At 38.1% G+C, this 19,875-nt stretch overlaps 1 protein-coding gene across 1 annotated transcript; it reads right to left on the minus strand.

Moving 5' to 3' along the window:
* Positions 1-14,880: 14,880 nt before the first annotated feature.
* LOC126369103 (uncharacterized) lies at positions 14,881-18,741 on the minus strand. Its single transcript, XM_050013396.1, has 6 exons — positions 18,622-18,741; positions 17,868-18,093; positions 17,314-17,527; positions 16,788-16,991; positions 16,108-16,227; positions 14,881-14,898 (listed from the first exon to the last, which is right to left on the minus strand). Exons 2-6 carry the CDS (start codon positions 18,038-18,040, stop codon positions 14,881-14,883), a joined length of 729 nt encoding a protein of 242 aa, XP_049869353.1. The 5' UTR covers positions 18,041-18,093; positions 18,622-18,741.
* Between the last annotated feature and the right edge of the window lie 1,134 nt (positions 18,742-19,875).

Genomic DNA, 19,875 nt, shown 5'->3' on the forward strand with positions numbered 1-19,875 from the left:
AGAAAATTTTCTGTGAAAAATGGGAAAAGGGAGATGATGAATTTATTTTAAATACAATGGAAATAATTTCAAATATATTTCATCTCTATATATTTATACTCTTAAGTCCAGTTACATTCTTATTCTTCTATCGTGCGGGTTGTGAGATGAATCACCAACCTCATCAACCCTGGTGTTCAGGGTTATTATTGAGCCTGTGACATGGCTCACGTAACGACTACTTACGTACATTAGTCTGTTTGCCTGTCGTGCCACAGTAGCTCCAGAACGGATAGTCCGATTTGGTTGCGGTTGGAAAAAAAAAGATCATACACAAAAGCTATTTGGTTATCTCAAAAGTGTCCACAGATAGTAATAGCTATCACTATCACCCTACGAACCATACGTCCCTCTTCATAGGAGAGCATAGAAATAGAGTAAAGTTCATACTTTTGCAAAAATATTTGAGAATACAAACACAAGATGCCTTTAATTACCATCATTACGTTTATTAGATTTGTTTATTTAGATTGTTCATTACGGATTGCTTCCGATAGGGATAACGTCATACAAAACAGTGTTAGTGCATTAAGGTAGAGATGTATAAATCATATATGAAAAGAAAAAAAAGATGTATGAGGCCTGATGATGAATTAAATCATAATAATGAAGTCACTAATGACATACGATATTTGCATATTCTAATAAAAGACATTAATAAAGTTTTCCATAGAATAATTCAATAGATTAAGTGACTTATTTATTAAACATGCTATGACCCTGTCGACTAGGTCATTTATAATGAAATATTTTCAGTATTAGTAGAATAGCTTTCAGTAGGAGTCGTGTGGGTGTATGTATTCTCTTACAGCATCACTGTCGTTGTTTAAGTGTGTTGTTAAGTATATTAGAGCTGTAAAATGGAAATAGTTGGATGGTCGAGTTTCTACTTACTAATGAACAGTGTTTTAGTTCTGGTAAGCATTTTAATAAGGCTTTATTACACGAAGGACGAACGAAGATGATATATCAGGTTCAAAATGTAGTCTGGGCTATGGATTTTAATGGAACTAAATATAAAACTTTAAACTTTGTAAAAAGGTACATTATTTTAAGTTTACGCGGTTATTATCATAATTAAAGCACATAATAACGGGTTCTTACCGCGTTTAAATGGGGATATGAGACTCCCGTCTCAGTCATCCCGTGATCATGGCACTTGCAACAGTGTCGAAATATCGGGAGTCTCATATTCCCATTTAAACGCGGTAAGAACCCGTTATTATGTGCTTTAATTTTGTAAAAAGGTTATTATAAGGTTATGACCATTTAAAAGATAGAAATGCATGGGAATAACCGCCTGGGAACCAATCATCTCTATAGCATTATCCTGTTTTTCACAGAGTCCGCTTACCTAACCTAAAGACTTGACAGGTCTGGTTTTTTACAGAAGCGACTGCCTGACTGACCTTCAACCCGCGAAAGGAAAACCAGCCCAATACAGGTTAAGTCACATACGTACCTCCGAAAATGCATTTCTCGGGAATGTGGGTTTCCTCACGATGTTTTCCTTCACCGCTGAGAACGTGGTAATCATTTATAGGCATAAATATTATGCCCTTTCGCCTGGAAACAAATATTAGGTTGTATTAAATATTTCTTTTGTTTTTTAAGAACATCGGCAGCCTTGTGCCGAGGTTTTTGTCGCAGCTACTTTTCCTAGGCTCTACAAGTTGTAAAAAATATGTGGTCTTCATAGTTTAACATAGCTGACGAGGAGTGGGTGTATATACTATACGCCTCTGCCGACCTCTTCGGGGGAACAGGCGTGATGCTATGTTGTTTTTTTAATTGTTATAGAGTCGGGGTTGCCGCACAGAACGGTTCGAGTCACCTGGGCGGCTACCACAAGACGGCGTGTGGCAACCTGTTTCTCATACAGAGTAAGGTGCAATTAAGACTCTTATCCCACTAGGCGAGTCTTCAGGACCCCGATACCGACCCCGCGGGCGTGGTCGGTGGACCCACTAGGGTCGATTAATTCTTTCAAATATTTTTCCTCTCAGACGATGCCCTGAGCCGAGGTTCGCGCCCAACTGGGCACCCTCAGGCCTGTTGTCTTAAAAGTCGTACCGGGTGGCCTGCAACTGCAACTCCCCATTTGTCAGGCCAAGTAGTTAATTCCATCTGAGGCAAATCTACAATAAGTCACGTCAAAAAAAAAACTAGGCGAGTAAGTTCGTCTCTGACGTGTCTCCAGCGGCTATGCCGAAAGTTTGCGCCGTGTTGGTAGCTCAAGCGAAAGAGGCGGTCAGTAGTCCAAGTAATTCTATCTCCCCCACATTTTATATACACATAATCAGACGACGCTCTGAGGTTCGCGCCTACCTTCTGGCATCCTCTGACATGTAGTCTTCAGTTTTGTACCGTTTGAGAGCCTTCAACGCTTCCCGTTTTAACGGTAACGTAGTTATAGCGATCCGAGGGTAATATACAAAAAATCAAGGGAAACAGAAACCGTGTTTATGGCGCATCGTGTCTGTGAATTCACTTGACACACAGACATGTTAGAGATGCACTCCTTTGACATTTGCTTAGTCAGATCGGAATTCTCATTGTTATTTCAACTTTGAGTAAGTATATTTGAATTTATTTAACACAATAGGGTCGTGTACTAGGTTCAAGATAAATTATGAAATTCTGATTACTAAATAAAGACACATCTAAAACTAACGAAAAACATTTTCTTTTTTCTATTAAACTTATTTATAAATTTTAATCAAGAAAAACGTAATAATAAGTCCGACATTTTGTCACGTTTTTCTATGACGTCACAGAGTGCTTTTTCATACAAATTCCATAGTAATTTCGTGTTTTGACGTTTAGTAAAAAGTAACTGATTTGACTAGTTGGAAACTAGCCTATTGGCTCGACCATTATAGATGACGACATGAACTTAGTTTATCTTGCGATAGATGTTCTTCTAAACTAATGTAATCTAGTCTACACGATCTCACTGGTGGGCAAAGGCCTCGCCTTCCTCCTTCCATTTTTCGCGGTTTTGTGCTTACTCCGGCCAGTCCCTCCGGCAAGCGTCCAAGTCGTCACGCCATCTTTTTCGAGTTCTACCATGACGACTGTACCCGTCATGAGGCACCCAATGTGTGACGATAAGGATATAGTCGTGAGCTTATCTTATTGTTGAATTTATTTTAATATTATCGTTATCGTCGTTGCAGGCATCAATTCTACGTGTATTCCGCGTTTGTGATTCGAAGTGCGTTGGCAGCCGTGCGAGTAATAGCGATTACTGCGACGAAACCACCACACGAGGTGATATTCTGTCGTCTGTGGCTGCGAGATCGCCGCGTGCTTATACTTAAAGCTCGAATTCAGGTGATATTATAATTTCAAAAATATATGGTGGTAATAAATAACTCTTCTAGTGTCTGTAGGAAAGGATAACTCGACTAGACACATGTGATGAGAGGGTTATCTCAACATTTTTAATGTACATCGCAAAAGTAGGTATAGAATTCAAAAGCGTGGCCATAATTGGCCAGCAAAAATTTAGTATCGATCGCCATCGACTCGCAAAGAAGAAAATTCTAAATAATTAAAATAGGTCTACATAAAAGTCATGAATTCCATTTGATATTAACTCCTCCGGATCGTGAGCCCAGCGCTCAAACCACTGGACTACGGAGGCCGTTGACTTGTATTTTTATGTAACATTTTAGGTGCCGAAGATTCAAGTTGAAAGGCAGTATTGTGCAGCGTTTGTGTTATGCCAACTGCCTGTCTCCGGTGTGGAGCCCCATGAGACGCAGGGAGCATCGCTCGCCGTCATTTCTTCCATCGCTGCTAACAAACCTCCCACCAACCTCCTCAAAGTTATTTACTCTGTCCCTAAACCCGGCTTTGATGGTAATCTGGTTGGTATTTTAAGTGTGACAGGGTGTTAGCGACATCGTAACGAATACTAAGATTCAGACCATGATTCTGAGTTGATATCAAGTGGAATTTTAAGTCGTAAAATTCATTTTTAGATTATAGTTTTTTTAATTATTTTCAATTCTATACTTTTGCGATGGAAAATTCCACTTGTTATTAACTCAGAATAATGAGCTGACTCATCCCTTTCATTATTCGTTACGATGTCACTTACACTTAGTAGGTATGGGTGTTAGTGACACCGTAACGAATACTGAAGGGGATAATTCAGACTATGATTCTGAGTTGATATCAAGTGGAATTTCTTGTCAGAAAATTCGTAAAAAATTTTGAGTTTTTAAAAATTATTTTAATTTCCATACTTTTGCGACGTAAATTCCACTTGATATCACCTCAGAATCATGTTCTGAATTTTCCCTCAAAGTTTTCGTTTCGATGTCACTAACACCCTGTATATAAAATGAAAATAGGCAAAAGCAATTATTTTAACGTCGCATAAATAACTTTCGTCATCTCGTTGAGAATGAGACAGAGGTTGGATTTTATTTTAAATAATGTTAATAGTCACTGTGGTCCTGTGCTACACCGACTTGCTTCTCAATCAGGGAGCGCCGGTTCCAACCTTGGTATCGACTTGCACCAATGAGTTATTCATTTATCTTAAGTTCAGTTTTCACTAACATATGGCTCGAGCATTATATTTAGACGGCGTTGCGTCTTACCTACCTAGGAGCTTACCTAGCTTACTTACCTAGGAGCTCGGTGGCGCAGCGGTTAACGCGCTCGGTCTGCGATTGTTGAAGTTAAGCGACTTTCGCAAAGGCCGGTCATAGGATGGGTGATCACAGAAAAAAAAAAGTTTTCATCTCGAGCTCCTCCGTGCTTCGGAAGGCACGCTAAGCCGTTGATCCCGGCTGCATTAGCAGTCGTTAATAACCACCAATCCGCACTGGGCCCGCGTGGTGGTTTAAGGCCCGATCTCCCTATACATCCATAGGGAAGGCCCGTGCCCCAGCAGTGGGGACGTTAATGGGCTGGTGATGATGACGTCTTACCTACCACTTATCACGTTGGTCTAACAGAAAGCTCTGTGAGGTGTGGATACTTAGTTTATTTTGTGATGGATATACCTCTTAACTGTTCCGGTTTCCGTCTTACCTTGCCTTGTGGCTGTACTTATTATAAATCAACCCCTTTTCCAGAATTCTCTCCACGTGTGCGTGTCATCATTCCACTTATCATACGACCGTGTGGACTGGATGGTAGAATGGATTCCAGTGTAAATATGATGCGAACACTACCGTTATTCTTTTAGTAGGCAATAGTACAGGGCTCACAAAACAGCAGTTAACTAAGTATCATAGGTCGCTAATGACTGTTGAGTGTGGAAACTTAATTATTTGTTCGTTTCCATACTCAAATTCATTAGCTAGTGAGGAAAATAATTATATATTTTCTCTCAACCAACACCTTTACAACAGAACCTGTCATCACAGTAATATTATTTATTTAGATTTGAATAAGTTTATTCAAAATTGTTTAATAACGACAGATAGAATATATCTATCTAAGTACTTTAAAAAAATTATATGTTCAGTACTAGTTTTTTATATTACAGACATTTCTGCCAGACCAGGCAGTAAACTTATTGACTGTACTGTCTTCTACAGTACAAAACCTTTTATTGACGGTAGTCAGCCATGTACCACGAATGGTACTTCATCTTTAAACTAGACAATAAGACAAAAGAGAAGCTTGGAATATTAAAACTAGTTCACCAAAATATTCAAGGCTTCTCTGGCAAAGAATTGGACATAGAATTATTTTTAGAGACATTTTTTATTGACATTTTATGTATTACTGAGCATTGGTTTAAGGATTATGAATTGTTATTCGGTTTAGAAAATTATCATTTGGCTAGCGCTTTCTGTCGAAAGATCAAAATACGTGGTGGCTCCCTTATTTTTATCAGAAATAGTTTAAAATATAAAGAACGCAAAGATATTACTGGACTTTCGATAGAGGGCACTATGGAGATTTCATGTATAGAAACAGAGAAACATATTGTTGTGGCCGTATACAGACCCCCATACAGTGCTAACTTCACAGTTTTTGAATCAGTGATGGAAAATGTACTGAAGGTCATATCCAAAGGTAATAAATCCATTATAGTGTGTGGAGATTTTAACGTTGATTTATATGAAGTAGATACAATTACAACTAGATTTCTAAGTTTGTTTACATCATTTAACCTTGTTAATATATTTATGGAGCCAACTAGAATTACAGAAACAACTGCCTCATGTTTAGATAACATTTTTTGCAATTGTGATTTCCAAGATAACAGTATCCTTAACTGTTTTAAGTCTGATCACAGTGGGCAGTTGGTTAGTTTTCCAGTACTTAAAAATGTGCAAAAAATTAAATTTAGTACTCGACCCATCACTGATAATCGGATAGAGAAATATCGAAATAGTCTTATTAGTAACTTACCTTGTCCAAACTTTGATACAGACAATCCTGACGATTTTTACAGGGATTTCTTCACTATTATCCATAAAGAATTTGAAAATAATTTTCCTCAAAAGGTAGTTACCAACAGTCAATCATTCAAGTTCAGTGACTGGGCTACCGTAGGCATTCGCAAAAGTAGAAATACTCTTTATTCTTTATATGAGGAAAAAACGTATACACACGCTGATAGTTTCAAAAGCTACGTCAAAAATTATTCTAAAATATTTCGAAGAGTGTGTTATACAGCCAAACAGATGCATATTAGTAGTAAAATAAAGACCGCGGATAATAAAATAAAGGCAGTTTGGCAAGTAATAAATAGTGAAACAAAGGCTTCTAAACCGCGTGAATTAGAATACAATATAGAATCGGGCACTGGGTTAGTAAAACAAGATAAAGATGTAGCTGAAGTTTTTGATAAATTCTTCACGAAAATCCCTGTAAAAACTACAGAATCTCTCAGGTCCTCTCCTGTTCAAGCTGATATATTATTAAAAAGTAATGTTACTGCTTGCACTGAATTATTTGATTTTAAACGCGTTGATCCGAGTAGTATTGTTAAAGTATTCAAACAGCTGAAACTTAAAACCTCGAAAGATTTATGGGGATTGTCTGTCAAATTGATGAGCTCTGTTATTGATATCTTAGCACCATATCTAGCTTACATTTTTAATATGAGTGTTGAAAATGGCACTTTTCCAAATGACAATGGGCACTTTTGTATGAAACTTGGTCCAAGAACCTCCACTGATGAGACTTATATGTAATGAAAGCTTATGCTTTCCCTATGATTCTGGCAAAGTCCTATCAGATTCTGTCCCGGGGTTCTTTTTTTACGGCCATGTTTGTCCTGGCTAAAAATGTGATAAAATACAGTGGGAGCTAAAATCGACTCAAGATTTGTTGCTGGATAACAAAGTCTACATAAATAATTATGTATCATATTGTATATCATTTTAAAGAGGATCTTTTCCAGAATCCGAAACATAAAAAAAAAACAAAAAAAAATCTTTTTGTAAGCGAATTATAGTCAATTTATATCTGCAGCGCCATTGTTTCTCGGTAGCTAAGTTCAAGTTTCATGCCTTTTACCCCTTCCAAAAGTATCTTACCGATTTTTTTTATATTGCTTCCGGAATTTGATCTGAGTGATAATAACAAGAAAAATAAATAAACACCTCTCCGATAGAGACCGGCTAAGCTATTGCCTATTGCAAGAAATCGTCATCATTAGCAAGTCATTACGGTATTGCATATTATAAGCTTATCAGGAACTTGGAACTTGGTCCAAGAACCTCCACTGGTGAGACTTGCATGTAATGATAGCTTATACTTGTCCTATGATTCTGGCAAAGTTCTATCAAACACTGTCCTAGGGTTTTTTTACGGCCATGTTTGTCCTGAGTGTACAGTAGTGGACTGCAAAATCACCTCAGGATTTGTTGTCGATAAACTATTTAACTAAGGCTATATACATAATTATATATCATAATGTATATCAATTTTAAAGGGGAAGGTTATCAGAATCTGAAACACAAATAAAAAAATGCATTAAGTAAGTATGTAAACGACTTTTAGCCAACTCACGTCCGTAGCACCATTTTTCTCAGCAGCTACGTACGAGTTTCGCGCCTTCCAACCTTTCCAAAGAAGCCCAATCATTTTTTCCTTCTTCTGATATTGCATTCTTAACCTGACAAGACTAAGTGACAACAACAAGAAATAAAATAGATACCATTCCGATAGAGGCCGCGTAAGCTATGGACCTATTGCAAGATAACGTACTCAAAGGCTAGTCATTATAATCCAACAGACGTAACATGATTAGAATGCGGGAGGACGCAAATGTAGTATGTTTTCTTTCACCACAATCTTGTTTTATTAATCCAGGCTTATATCTTGTCTTATAAACAATGCCGAATGGTACAACAAACGTATCGTAAACGTAAGGTTGCCTGGTAGTAATTGCTACCTTGGCAATAAAGCCGCCTTTTGCACCAGTTATTGCCTGAACTTGTTTAATGTGTTTCTTTTGTATACAATAGAGTCATTGTATTGCATCTTGATTAGAATGACTTATTTCTTGTTTCTCTCGTACTAAGCTGTATAGTTGTATTGCTGTTAGTGTTAAAGAGACACATATTTCGTCTCTTTCGCATAAGGCGATGTACTACATTTCCGTCCCGCCGCATTCTAATCATGTTACGTCTGTTGGATTATAATGACTAGCCTTTGAGTACGTTATCTTGCAATAGGTCCATAGCTTACGCGGCCTCTATCGGAATGGTACCTATTTTTTTTTTTTTTTCTTTGTTGTCACTTGTCAGGTTAAGAATGTAATATCAGAAGAAGGAAAAAATGATTGGGCTTCTTTGGAAAGGTTGGAAGGCGCGAAACTCGTACGTAGCTGCTGAGAAAAATGGTGCTACGGACGTGAGTTGGCTAAAAGTCGTTTACATAATGCATTTTTTTTTATTTGTGTTTCTGATTCTGATAACCTTTCCCTTTAAAATTGATATACATTATGATATATAATTATGTATATAGACTTAGTTAAATAGTTTTTCGACAACAAATCCTGAGGTGATTTTGCAGTCCACTACTGTACACTCAGGACAAACATGGCCGTAAAAAAACCCTAGGACAGAGTTTGATAGAACTTTGCCAGAATCATAGGACAAGTATAAGCTATCATTACATGCAAGTCTCACCAGTGGAGGTTCTTGGACCAAGTTCCAAGTTGCTGATAAGCTTATAATATGCAATACCGTAATGACTTGCTAATGATGACGATTTCTTGCAATAGGCAATAGCTTAGCCGGTCTCTATCGGAGAGGTGTTTATTTATTTTTCTTGTTATTATCACTCAGATCAAATTCCGGAAGCAATATAAAAAAATCGGTAAGATACTTTTGGAAGGGGTAAAAGGCATGAAACTTGAACTTAGCTACCGAGAAACAATGGCGCTGCAGATATAAATTGACTATAATTCGCTTACAAAAAGATTTTTTTTTGTTTTTTTTTATGTTTCGGATTCTGGAAAAGATCCTCTTTAAAATGATATACAATATGATACATAATTATTTATGTAGACTTTGTTATCCAGCAACAAATCTTGAGCCGATTTTAGCTCCCACTGTATTTTATCACATTTTTAGCCAGGACAAACATGGCCGTAAAAAAAGAACCCCGGGACAGAATCTGATAGTACTTTGCCAGATTCATAGGGAAAGCATAAGCTTTCATTACATATAAGTCTCATCAGTGGAGGTTCTTGGACCAGATTCGCCCATTCTCCTTTAATGAAAATCAGTAAAGTTATACCTCTTTTTAAATCGGGCACAAAATCAGACCCCACGAATTATAGACCGGTTTCTATTCTACCAGTACTTAGTAAAATTTTCGAGAAAATTATTCTCGACCAACTGCTATGTCATTTTAATTTAAATAACTTACTCCACAGCCAGCAGTTTGGTTTTACTAAGGGTCGGTCTACAACAGACGCGAGTGTGACATTTGTTCGACACATTTTCGATGCTTGGGAGAAGTCGCAGAATGCCGTAGGAGTATTCTGTGACTTGTCTAAGGCGTTCGACTGCGTGGATCACGAGACCTTGCTTTTGAAATTGAGGCACTATGGACTAAATAATGGAGCTCTCAGTTTGTTAAATTCATATCTAGGTGGTAGGATACAAAAGGTACAAATCAATAGTACAACTTCTTCGGGCTCTCATGTTCAAATGGGAGTTCCTCAAGGATCCATTTTGGGTCCGTTTCTTTTTTTAGTGTACATAAATGATTTACCTTATGTAGTACAGAACCAAGCTGACATTGTGCTGTTCGCGGATGACACTTCTCTTATATTTAAAATCGACAGAAAGTTAGAGGAATTTGACGAAGCAAACAGCGCTGTGTCGCAGGTTCTAAGTTGGTTTACAGTAAATAACCTAGTTCTAAATGCTAAGAAAACGAAGTGTATTAAATTTGTTCTACCAAACGTAAAGAAAGTAAATAATAACATTAAAATTAACGATGAGAAACTAGATTTTGTTGAACACACAGTTTTCTTAGGAATTACTGTAGATTCAAAACTTCAATGGGGCCCACATATTGTATCACTAGCGGGCAAGCTAAGTTCAGCAGCATATGCCGTCAGAAGGATCCGACAACTCACAGATGTACCCACTGCTAGACTTGTCTACTTCAGCTACTTCCACAGCATAATGTCTTACGGTATTTTGCTGTGGGGTCGAGCCGCTGATGTAGAAACTATTTTCATCATTCAAAAAAGAGCAGTTCGCGCTATTTATAAGCTGCGTTGTCGGGACTCTTTGAGGGAGCTGTTTAAAGAAATAAATATACTGACGGTCGCAAGTCAATATATATATGAAAACATTATGTATGTACGTAAAAACTTATCTCTCCTTCCGAGAAACTGTGAAAGGCATACTTACAATACAAGAAATAAACATAAAATTGCTATTCAAAATTCTAGATTAAGTAAATTAAATTCATCTTTTTTGGGGTTATGTATACGTTTTTACAATAAAATACCAGATAATATTTTAAATTTGTCAGAAAATAAATTTAAAGCTCACGTGAAGCTTACTTTATGTAAAAAAGCTTATTATAAGATTAATGACTACCTAAATGATAAAAATGTCTGGTATTGAATGTGTTCCTCTAGTTATTAAATAACTTGTAATGTATATCCTCATTGGTTTTTAAAAGATGTGTTGCTGTTGCAGTTTCTTGTCATTTCTTCTCCTCAGCCATAACACCTTGCGAAATGACGTAAATTCAAAAATGTTACATTGACCTTCAACAAGTTTATCCATGATAATTACGTTGAATAAATGATTCTGATTTCTGATTTCTGATTTCTGATTTCTGATTGAGATGAACCGAATGCTCGGAGTGTCACACTTCTACATGTATAACGGCTCCGTGAGTGACCAGATGAGTTGCCTCCTCAACCACTACCAGCAACAGGGCCTCATCACGATGTTTTCTTGGAACCTACCCATAATAGACGCACAATTAATAAGGTAACAAAAGCTAGCTAGTAGCCCTTGACCAGTATGGTTAAATGATGCATGCCTTATAGCAGAGTTTCCATTTAACTCGGAATCATTTTGTTACCGCTATTTTTATATCGTGTATGAAACAAAAGATGAATGTGAAGGAAGCACTCTTGCTTCCTTCATTTGCTTCAATTCCATTACTTACTTCCATTACTTAGAGAAGTATGTCAGGATCGAAGCAAATGCAATTCCATAGTCTCTGCTTACTCAGGTGGGTTATTAAAGTATTCTGTGCTGGACTGGGAGCGAATAAAAGCAGCGATTAGCGCTGAATGAAGGAAATCTTCGACCACGCCGGCAGGGTCGGTATCGGGGTTCTGAAGTGTTTGATGTCGCGAGCTGATTGGCCGCGTCTATGGCTAGAGCAATCGGGTCGTCGGGGTCGTATATTTCGGACGCAGATACTTTTCAGTACCGTCCCTGAGCGGGATGTATTCGGAAGCCGCAACTACCAGGGGATTTGGGAGATGCGGAGCAGAATCGAAACAACGTTTTGAAGGCAATGGCTCAACCATTGGGCAATGGTTGGTGGACACGCTTTCTCCGAACAGGGCTATCTCCGATTCAATTCGCGTGAAATTATTGGGCTTGATTTTTCCAGTACGAGAGCACAGTTCGCTCTCATCCACGACTGTCTCTACCGATCGATGGCGACCACAGGCTGGTTAATGGTTATCGACACAGACGAGCTGGTAATGCCGCGACACGACATAAATTTGACGACCATGCTAGATTCATTTAAAAAATCTTATAAGCACCAGCACAAAAGGATTGCCGGCTTGATCTTCGAAAACTTTTTCTTCTACCTGGAGTTGCAGGTGACATTATAATTAAGTTACTTACATAAATATAAATAGCATATTATATACGTTTTACGGAATCATCTTAATTTCTCGGACGAATTTCCTATGGACAGGAGGAGGACCTGGTGGTGTAATGGTTAACACGCTCGTCCCGGCTAGATACGAGCTGCGGATTCAAGTACCGTCCCAGTCAGAATTTTATTCGATTTATTTTTTTCTTTATAAATAATTTATTTTTTATAAGACAATAATTTTAGGATGATCGCCTGTCGCCGGTTCCTTTGGTAACGTCACGCAAGACACGGCGGTTACCGTCCTCTAAGCGTCCACCCAGGAACAAGTACGCAGTACGTCCGCTTGAGATCATTGAACTCGGCATCCATGAAATTTTCAATCACACACCGGGTTCCGTTGTTGAAAGTGTGCCTGTAGAGCAAGCCATTTTGCATCATTATCGGGTAAGTTATTTAATAAATAAGAATATATAACTCCTCACGCAGGAAAGCAGCGTGGTGGAGTGTACTCCTTACCCTTTCTGGTTGATAGAAGGGACGCCTGTGCCCAGCAGGGGGACGTATATAGTGTGTTTATGTTATGTATATATCTTCCTAGTGTATTCCGTTTTTACAGGCTTCGTTTACCTAACTTGAAGAATTGACAGGTCAGGTTTTTACAAAAGCAACTACCTGTCTGACCTTCCAACCCGTGAAAGGAAAACCAGCCCAATACAGGTTAGGTCACGTACCACCGAGATGCATTTCTCGGGTATGTCGGTTTCCTCAGGATGTTTTCCTTCATCGTTGAGTATGTGATAATCATCACGTCAAACCTAGGGTCAAACATGTATCAATCAGACACTGTAACGCCCGAGATGCTATTAAGACACAGGGTTCCCAAGACCAATTTCATCCTCTTGGATTAACATTGGTTTTCTCAACTAACAGAAAACTTATTTTTTCAGGTAAAATTTATCTCTCCTAAGCCAAGCCTACAACATATACTACATGAGTCAATAGTCGATAGGACAGCACACAGATGGACAAAAAATCTGTGGAGAAGAGTAAAATTGAAACTCCAGAACACGCAGTGCCAGCGGGTTGAAAATTCAAGAGTGCGTTCAAGTATTACAATATTGCATATACAATAATCTTCTTCTCCTATCGTGTGGGTTGTGAGGTGGATTACCAACCGCAGCAGCTCTGGTGTCAGGGTTATTATTGAGCCGCCAAAGGCCCCTGACATGGCTCATGTAACGACTACTCACTTACATCAGTAAGTAGTAACCAAGACCAACGGCTTAACGTGCCTTCCGAAGCACGAATCATTTTACCTTCGGAGAATCAGGTGATCAGCCTGTAATGTCCTAACCAAACTAAGGATCATAAAGTGATTTTTGTGATATGTCTCCACCGGGATTCGAACCCGCCACAGTAGTATAAGTGGTAGGTAAACTTGGAAGAGTACACTAAGTCGGCGAGTATGCAAGAAGAATTTGTTTTTTTATTATTATTATAAACAATTGCAAAGTACATTATCATGTTTATTACAGTACATCACAAACTTTAAAAGTTTATTGAGATGAGTGATGAGAGTAAGGGTGGTACGAGTATTAATAAACTAATCTCAGCTGCCCTTAAGATCATGTCAATGTGACAGTTCTCATATAAAAACAGGGACTTGAGCATGATCTTGAGGGCAGTCTCAGCTGAGATTAGTTATTAATACCACCCTAAAAGAAGCGAAAGTGGTGTGTCAGGATCGTAGTATGTTGGAACAATGTGGAAAATGAAGTGATCAATAACATGACAGTTGTGTTATATACTCACCTAATATGTATTATTCTTCATGATGTATTTATTACCTATTACTTGCAGGCGACAGAACACTCAATGTTTCAGTGAAATATCTCAGGCGCTGAAGAGTCACTACAAAATGACTCAACTGATACTAATACCATGTATTCTGCGACAACAGTAGATATAACAACATTTAAGTAGACCGATAAACACAACAGAAAAATCGAAACGTGGAAACATTGATAATTAACGGGTTGGTTCAATTGCATATTTATTGACAAGACCAGAAAAACTACTTTAAATACAATAAAAATAACTATGGAGGCGAACTTATACAAAATTTCATCTTCATCGAAATACTCAGAGACGGAGTTTCCAACAATACTATTTGTCAAGTCTTCTATCCAGTTTCATCCCTGCATCAAAAATGTCAAAACAAAAAACTCACATTGAAGCACTTCATCTAAAAAAAAACAGTAAGTATTGCAATATTACATGTGTAAATTACATGTATTTCATGTTGTATTACATTTGGGCACATAAAAGAAAATGCACACTGTCAAACAACTGTCAAATAGCAATATTGCTTTTTTAGACGAAACACTGAATCTGGCGTTTTTGGACCCCAGGGGTCTAAAAAATCAACTATTTCCTGCAAGTAATAATTTCTCTCTTTATAATCGTTTAGATTCTATCACAAGTTATGTACAAAAAAAACTTACTTTATTGCAGAGTTCGTTGATGAGTCGGTTATTCGAGATGCTTGATCTGGAATAAGTTATGTAAAAAAAAACTTACTTTATTGCAGAGTTCGTTGATGAGTGGATTACTCGAGATGCTTGATCTAGAATAAGTTATGTAAAAAAAAAACTTTCTTTATTGCAGAGTTCGTTGATGAGTGGATTATTCGAGTTGCTCGGCTGACGCGTGTGATACAGTTGAATTCAACGCGCGGACTGAGACGCGACACTGTTGCCACCCACAGTGAGTCGGAGTGGGGGGGAGTCAACATAGACGTGCAGCGCCACAATATAGTAAAAATATAATTAAGGACAATAAAAATAAATTAAAGCACAATACATAATAACGGGTTCTTACCGCGTTTAAAAGTCCGCGTATAACCGCGTAAACTTAAAACAATGTAAAAATAAATTAGTTAGTACTTATACTAGAAAAACTATGGCGTATTTTTATTTGACTCAATAGTAACCCTCACAGAGATACATAACTGCTATCCGACATTGTGAAATGCAATCAGGGCAGGATCAAAGATCCTATCGTTATCTCTAGTTATCATCACCTCATATCAACATCCCCATTTCACAGGGTCCGCGTACCTAACCTGAAAAATTTACAGGTCCGGTTTTTTACAGAAGCGACTGCGTGTAGACCTTTCAACCCGCAAAGGGAAAACCAGTCCTATACAGATTAGCTCACACACCTCTGAAACGCATTTCTCGTGTATGTGGGTTTCCTCACGGTGTTTTTCTTTACCGCTGAGCACGTGATAATTATTTATGATCCAAACATGAAAACTTAAAGTGAGGGGCAAGCATTCTACCAACTGGGCTACCACGGGTCTTCAATTAATAAAACAGAGAATACATATCATATATAACACACATAAACAGCCTATATACGTCCCACTGCTGGGCACAGGCTCTCCTCAATCAACCGGTATGGAGCATACTCCACCACGGTGCTCCATGCGGGTTGGTGGAGGTGTTTTTACGGCTAATAGCTGGGACCACCGGTTTAACGTGCTCCAAAGCACGGAATCAAACAACAAAGAATAAAAAAATATAATTTAATCAAACAAACCTGATTGATTTAAATAAGTAGGTACCTACTTATATCTAAGTAAATTAGTAAAATGATTTCCGCAGTGCGCAGGACAATTGCCCGATGACCTTAATTATTAATGTTGACTGTTTTTATTATTTGCATTTAAAAAAACTAACTCTTAAAATTATTTACCTGTAAACACTGTATGTTTTGCAGTTTTGTTTTTACTCTCTTCCATAGATTTTTAGTCCATCTGTGTGCTATCCTATCTACTACTGTTTCATTTATCGGTACTTTGCCAATGCGATTTATCTGAAAGATAAAGGCTTAGTTAGTTGCAAGTAAAATTTTCACGAATGGTTGAAAACCTTATCAAAATCCCAAATAAAGGGTGTGGCGGACCCAACTAGTTGGTCACCTAGTTCCGCCCACATGAAACAGATGGCGCCACATTCAATAATGCAGGCTTCAACCAGTCGTGAAACGCGATATCGAAGTTTACACAGGAAGACGCATATATACAATGTAACACCGTCGGATCGTCGATCCCTAGTCACACTACCAACTTGTGGCCAGCGGGCTACTATGCTCAGTTTGGTACCCTGAAAACATCCTTTGGCGGCAGCACACCTTCGCCGTCAAAAGGGCAACATTTGTATGGACAAAAAAATGCTTACTGTAGCGCCCCTTGATGATTTTTTCTCAATAAGAACATGGGCCAATTAAACCCGAATGCATCACTGAAAACCGCATCAAAATCGGACTGGCACTTTTGGAGATAAATGGGAACACAGGTTGGCATAAACACACAAACATCTTTTTTGGCTTTCTTTGGTTGCGAGTTAATAAAAAAAAAATGTTAATTCACTCACCCGATAATGATGCATTATCGCGTGTTCCTCAGGCACATTTGAATTATAGGCGTCATTTACGTGCTTCCATACAAAATGGTTACCAGGTTCAATAATTTCAAGCGGTCGCACTATGTATTTGGAGCGCTGTGGAATTGGGGTCCCCATAATTACTCGTCGTGTCTTACGTGATGTTAGCAATGGTACTGATGACACTGGGTCGTCCTAAAAATATTATAAAGACAATATGATTCCTTACTCAATTCGCAATTTAAAGTGCATTGGTAGATAAATTAAACAAATGAAAGCGGTTTAGGCCAGGAGTCAAGAGTACTTTACTAAACTTATTGAAAGCATCTCTGTCTACCGTTATGGGAAATTGGCGTGATCTCATTGATCATTCCAAAAAGTAATATTGCTATTTGACACTTGTTTGACACGACGCACCCGTGTGAGTCAATATCAAATATAAATATTGATTTTTAAATGTTCTTTGTGACCTCTTTTTAAGCCCCCGGAGCTGTTATTCTCGTGACCTTAATCTTACCTCCCATTCGAGAAAGAAGAAAAAGTTTTTAAATATGAAGCCGGCGTTCCCATCGGCCCTGCTGTAGTTTTTGACAAGTGAATCTAGCAAGGTTGTCAACTGCCTCTCTTGTCGTGGTATCACTAGCTCGTCTGTGTCGATAATCATCAACCAGCGCGCTCTTGTCATCGCCCGGTAGATGCAGTCGTTGAAGGCGAGGAACTGTCCTCTTATTCTGGAAAAGAACTACATTAGTTTAAAGCTGTTTTCTGGACATTGCGAAAATGACCCGGAATTCAAAAGTGAAAAAATCGCAACATCTCGCAAGTTTATGATTATCAGATGTTTTTTCTATAAATAGAAAAAAGACAATTACTGTGGGTGTTAAAAGTTCCAAATTCAAATTTAAAATGTAATTAAACTCGTGTTTTGCTATAGGAGTGTTTTATTTTATTTATACTTAGTTATTTCGCTAAACTTGGGGAAAAATAAAACCACAATAAATATGAGTAAGTAGATAGAACGCCGGGATGAAACTAGAAGTAAATTTATTATAGCAAGTTTATTGAACTCACCTGACTACTTTTCTATCACCTATGGATATGGGTATATCCCAAGGTAGCAGCGTGATGAGACCTTGTTGCTGGTAGTGGCTGAGGATACAGCCCAACTCCTCACTCATTGAATCGTTATACATGTAGAAGTGTGACACTCCGAGCATTCGGTTCATCTCAATCCATTCTACCATCCAGTCCACACGGTCGTATAAATAGTGGAACGGTTTCACGCAGACGTGGAGATCTGTCTAGAAGAAGAGATTCACAATAAGCAATTAAACATACAAAAGTTGTTAACAGATTTTATTACCGAGTACATTTAGAACGATTGGTTTAGTAATAGCAGCCACGTCATCGTCCCGTTCGTTGACGTATGCTCTTTGTACACATTTTCACAATTTAGCAGGTCTAGCGTCGCAAGACAGAATATCCATTTAAAATCCAAACCTTGTTGTTTAACTTTTGTCACACCCCGAACACTTCATAACCCTACAAAAAAACTCGTTTTACAAAGACACTACACATTGACGTTATCGTGCACGCGTATCTGTGTGTGTGACGCCTGACGTTCATACGATTGAGGACTAAACTAAGACACTGGGTAAAACTGGCGCAGCAGTTGTTGGAGAGCGGAGAGTTGACGTAATATTATTCATTATTCTATGCTTTTATATCTGGAAATGTCGGCCTTAGGAAGATATGATGTCAGTGGAAGATAAAGCGATTTCATTTCCTGTTTTTTTTGTTACTTATTATCATGTAAAATACATACCAGTCCAGCATCAAAGTTCTCATCGTCGGGATTATACCCTACAGGGAATGGGTAAATAACTTTTAGAAGATTAGTGGGAGGTTTGTCGGCGGCTTTGGAAGCAACAACAGCAAGAGATGCTCCTTCCATCTCATGGACCTGAACAGTGTTGTCACCAAGCTGACATAGCACGAACACTACACTGTACTTCAAGTTCCCATTTTCTCGGACCACCTGAAATAAAAAAACAACCTGTAACAGTAACAGTATCAACCTTATTTTTCCCTTTATCGAGAATATTACCGTGCAGGCTGATTACAATTCCATCCATGATTTCAGACTATTCTGATTTATAATCACAACGAAATTATAACTTCTCACTGTCTTCCACTTCATTCTACTTCTACTTTTCGACCCATTTATTATTTCTTGTATATCTTTTATAAAATGCTTGTTCTTTATTTTATCATAGTCTATAAATTGCGAGAAGCATTCTTTATTTCGACATCCTGATGCACGCTCGTGAAACTCCGAGATGTAATGAACCGTGCTTCAATTTCAACAATACTCCAGAAAACTGGTTCGTGTTTGATCAGAATCTCACTTGATGGTGAATGACTATGACTTGACTTATGTGGCATAACTTGGTACTGGCTTACCTAGTAAGGATCTAGCCAAGTAGTTAAGGCCATTTGCGGAAAATCTACAATAATTCATGTCAAAAAAACCTAGTAAAGCCCGTTCAATCTAGCTTTGTAAATTCTAAGATTGTGATAAAGGAGAAACACAGATTGCGGCATGCCATTCCAGCTTTTCCGTTCAGTAATATAAAAATATTTTAAATTATATTTTTTGTTGTTATTTTTACCTGAATTTTGGCTGGCAGTGTAATTATACGGTCGTCAACCAGCCACATACGACAAAATATCTCGTCGTGTGGAGACCGTCTGTTGGTAATTGCCAAAACTCGCACGCCTACAAAGTGACGTTGCTCTACAAACGCGGAGTATACGAAGAACTCATTCCTGTGGCAATGATACAAAAATAAATCATATTTTCAAAGTTACAATAGTATTAATTCTACAAATACATGAATCAAATATGTAACCCCCAATTGTTTGGGCAAAGCCACAATAATGTACCTTGCAACCAATTTGATACGAAGGACTAAGATGGATGAATGATGAATGTGGAGGAAGCAAGAGAAGTGTGTCAGGATCGAAGCAAATGAAATTCTATAGTCTCTGCTTACCCCGGTGGGAAATAGGCGTGATT

The sequence above is a fragment of the Pectinophora gossypiella genome, chromosome 8 (genome assembly GCF_024362695.1).
Source record: "Pectinophora gossypiella chromosome 8, ilPecGoss1.1, whole genome shotgun sequence".
NCBI classification, from domain to species: Eukaryota; Metazoa; Arthropoda; class Insecta; order Lepidoptera; family Gelechiidae; genus Pectinophora; species Pectinophora gossypiella.

Coding starts and splice junctions, on each gene's coding strand:
- LOC126369103 (XM_050013396.1), bottom strand. CDS start 18,040: ATGGTAGAATGGATTGAGATGAACCGAATGCTCGGAGTGTCACACTTC. Junction 17,528..17,867: donor GGTGATAGAAAAGTAGTCAG/GTGAGTTCAATA, acceptor GTTCTTTTCCAG/AATAAGAGGACAGTTCCTCG. Junction 16,228..16,787: donor CGATAATGCATCATTATCGG/GTGAGTGAATTA, acceptor TTTATCTTTCAG/ATAAATCGCATTGGCAAAGT.